This window comes from Hydra viridissima, unplaced genomic scaffold, assembly GCF_058129835.1.
Source record: "Hydra viridissima isolate aposymbiotic clone 2 unplaced genomic scaffold, HvirCarnegie_v1 scaffold_9, whole genome shotgun sequence".
Taxonomy (NCBI): domain Eukaryota; kingdom Metazoa; phylum Cnidaria; class Hydrozoa; order Anthoathecata; family Hydridae; genus Hydra; species Hydra viridissima.
Genome location: NW_028324308.1, coordinates 9,013,393 through 9,015,000, shown reverse-complemented (window position 1 = coordinate 9,015,000; position 1,608 = coordinate 9,013,393). Strand labels below are relative to the sequence as shown.

At 26.9% G+C, this 1,608-nt stretch overlaps 1 protein-coding gene across 1 annotated transcript in view; it reads right to left on the bottom strand.

Moving 5' to 3' along the window:
- Positions 1-1,608, bottom strand: part of LOC149883893 (uncharacterized) — a 1,933-nt gene extending 325 nt beyond the window's left edge. The window contains exon 1 of the mRNA XM_090099220.1: positions 1-1,608. This exon is cut by the window's left edge and continues 325 nt beyond it. Within this exon, the coding sequence (XP_089955346.1) occupies positions 1-589 (589 nt within the window). The 5' untranslated portion in view covers positions 590-1,608.

The following is a 1,608-nucleotide window of genomic DNA, read 5'->3' as shown; positions in this document are numbered from 1 at the left end:
ATGATGAAGATGATGATGATGATGACGATGATGATGATGATGATGATGATGATGATGATGATGATGATAATGATGATGATGACGATGAAACCAAATTAGATGCAAATGAGAATATTGATGATGATAACAATGGGGCTGATTGTGGTAATATTAACGATTTATCAAGGCAGATGCACTTATGATTAATATCTAAATCATATTCTTTGATTGAATTAAACTTTTTTTTACATATACATGCAATAGTCAACATAATTAAAAGAGAATTTGTTTTAATACTGGAAATCAAATCTTCAGGTAAAATAAGCTGTTTATATTTTGGACATAATGTTTCATTGAGTTGGTTAACCTTTATATTTTCCACAAGACAGAAAACACAAAATAAGTGTTCACATTTTTTTAGAGTTGCTGGTTGTTTTGGTATTTTACCATAAAAATTACACTGGTAAAGTTGTAAATGAGGATTGATTTCTTTTTTTAGTTCTTCAATATCTATTTCCAAGTCATGTGCTGTCACAATGCTTTTTTTAATGGTAGCAATCATGGAAGATGACCACACTTTTTTACCAATACCAGGGCAACCAATAAGCATTTTTATTTTTGTTTTAGTGATTTAGTAACATTTAAACTTTTACTGAGTTTTTCTAACTGCTGATAACAATAGCATTTATCACAATGAGTTTTCCAGTTGATATTTAAAAGAAGTGTTGTTGATTTCATTCTTTTGATCATATTATATATGGTATCATAACGTTTTGAAAATTTTTAGATGAGTGTACATTCTCTAAATCTGACAACATGACATGGAATACATTGAACTATGTTCTTTTTTTGGTTTATTCCAATAGGATACTTTTTTTTCCCAACCAAATATCCACAGACCCTGTAAATAAGATTCAAATTTTTGTAATGGATTTTCATCTAAAAATAATTAAACTTTTTGGATAGTTCTTGTGAATAACCATCAAACTTAACCACATGCATTATGTAGTGTTTATATTCATGAAGTAAATTAAGCTAATAAATCAATAAAAAACTTCATATAAAGTAAAAGATTTTATTTAAAATTATTAAAAACATTTAGTCAAGTTTTTTACATAAGGACAATTTTTATTTCACAAATGATATAAATAAAATGTTATCAATTTAGGACAATAGTTAGATGTAAATTTTGAACAAGAAAAAAAATTGAGTGCTAAGATTTTTTATAAGAAATAAAAAGTTAAAAGATTCATATAAGTAAAAGTAGAAAAACTTTTAAGTTTTATCGCTCAAAAAAAATGTAAAAAGACTTCCAAATTTGTAAACAAATCAAAGAAAAAGTTTTTTTAGGTAGATCCTCTTCAATCATAAAATAATATTCCTCTTTCATTTTATTTACTTCTTAATAAAATTAAGTTACCGAGACATTACTAACAGTCTAAAAGCTGGTTATCAACGTAGACGATTTTAAAAAACGTGATAAGTAATGAAAAATTGGTCGCTAAGTAAAAATTCATTCTGTAGCGAAGGTCCGTAGCCATTTTGAAAGTTCTAAAATTTTCATAATCCAACTGCGCTTGCGCACAATAACCTGTCGCTTATTAACAGAGTTTGAACGACCGTGGTTAT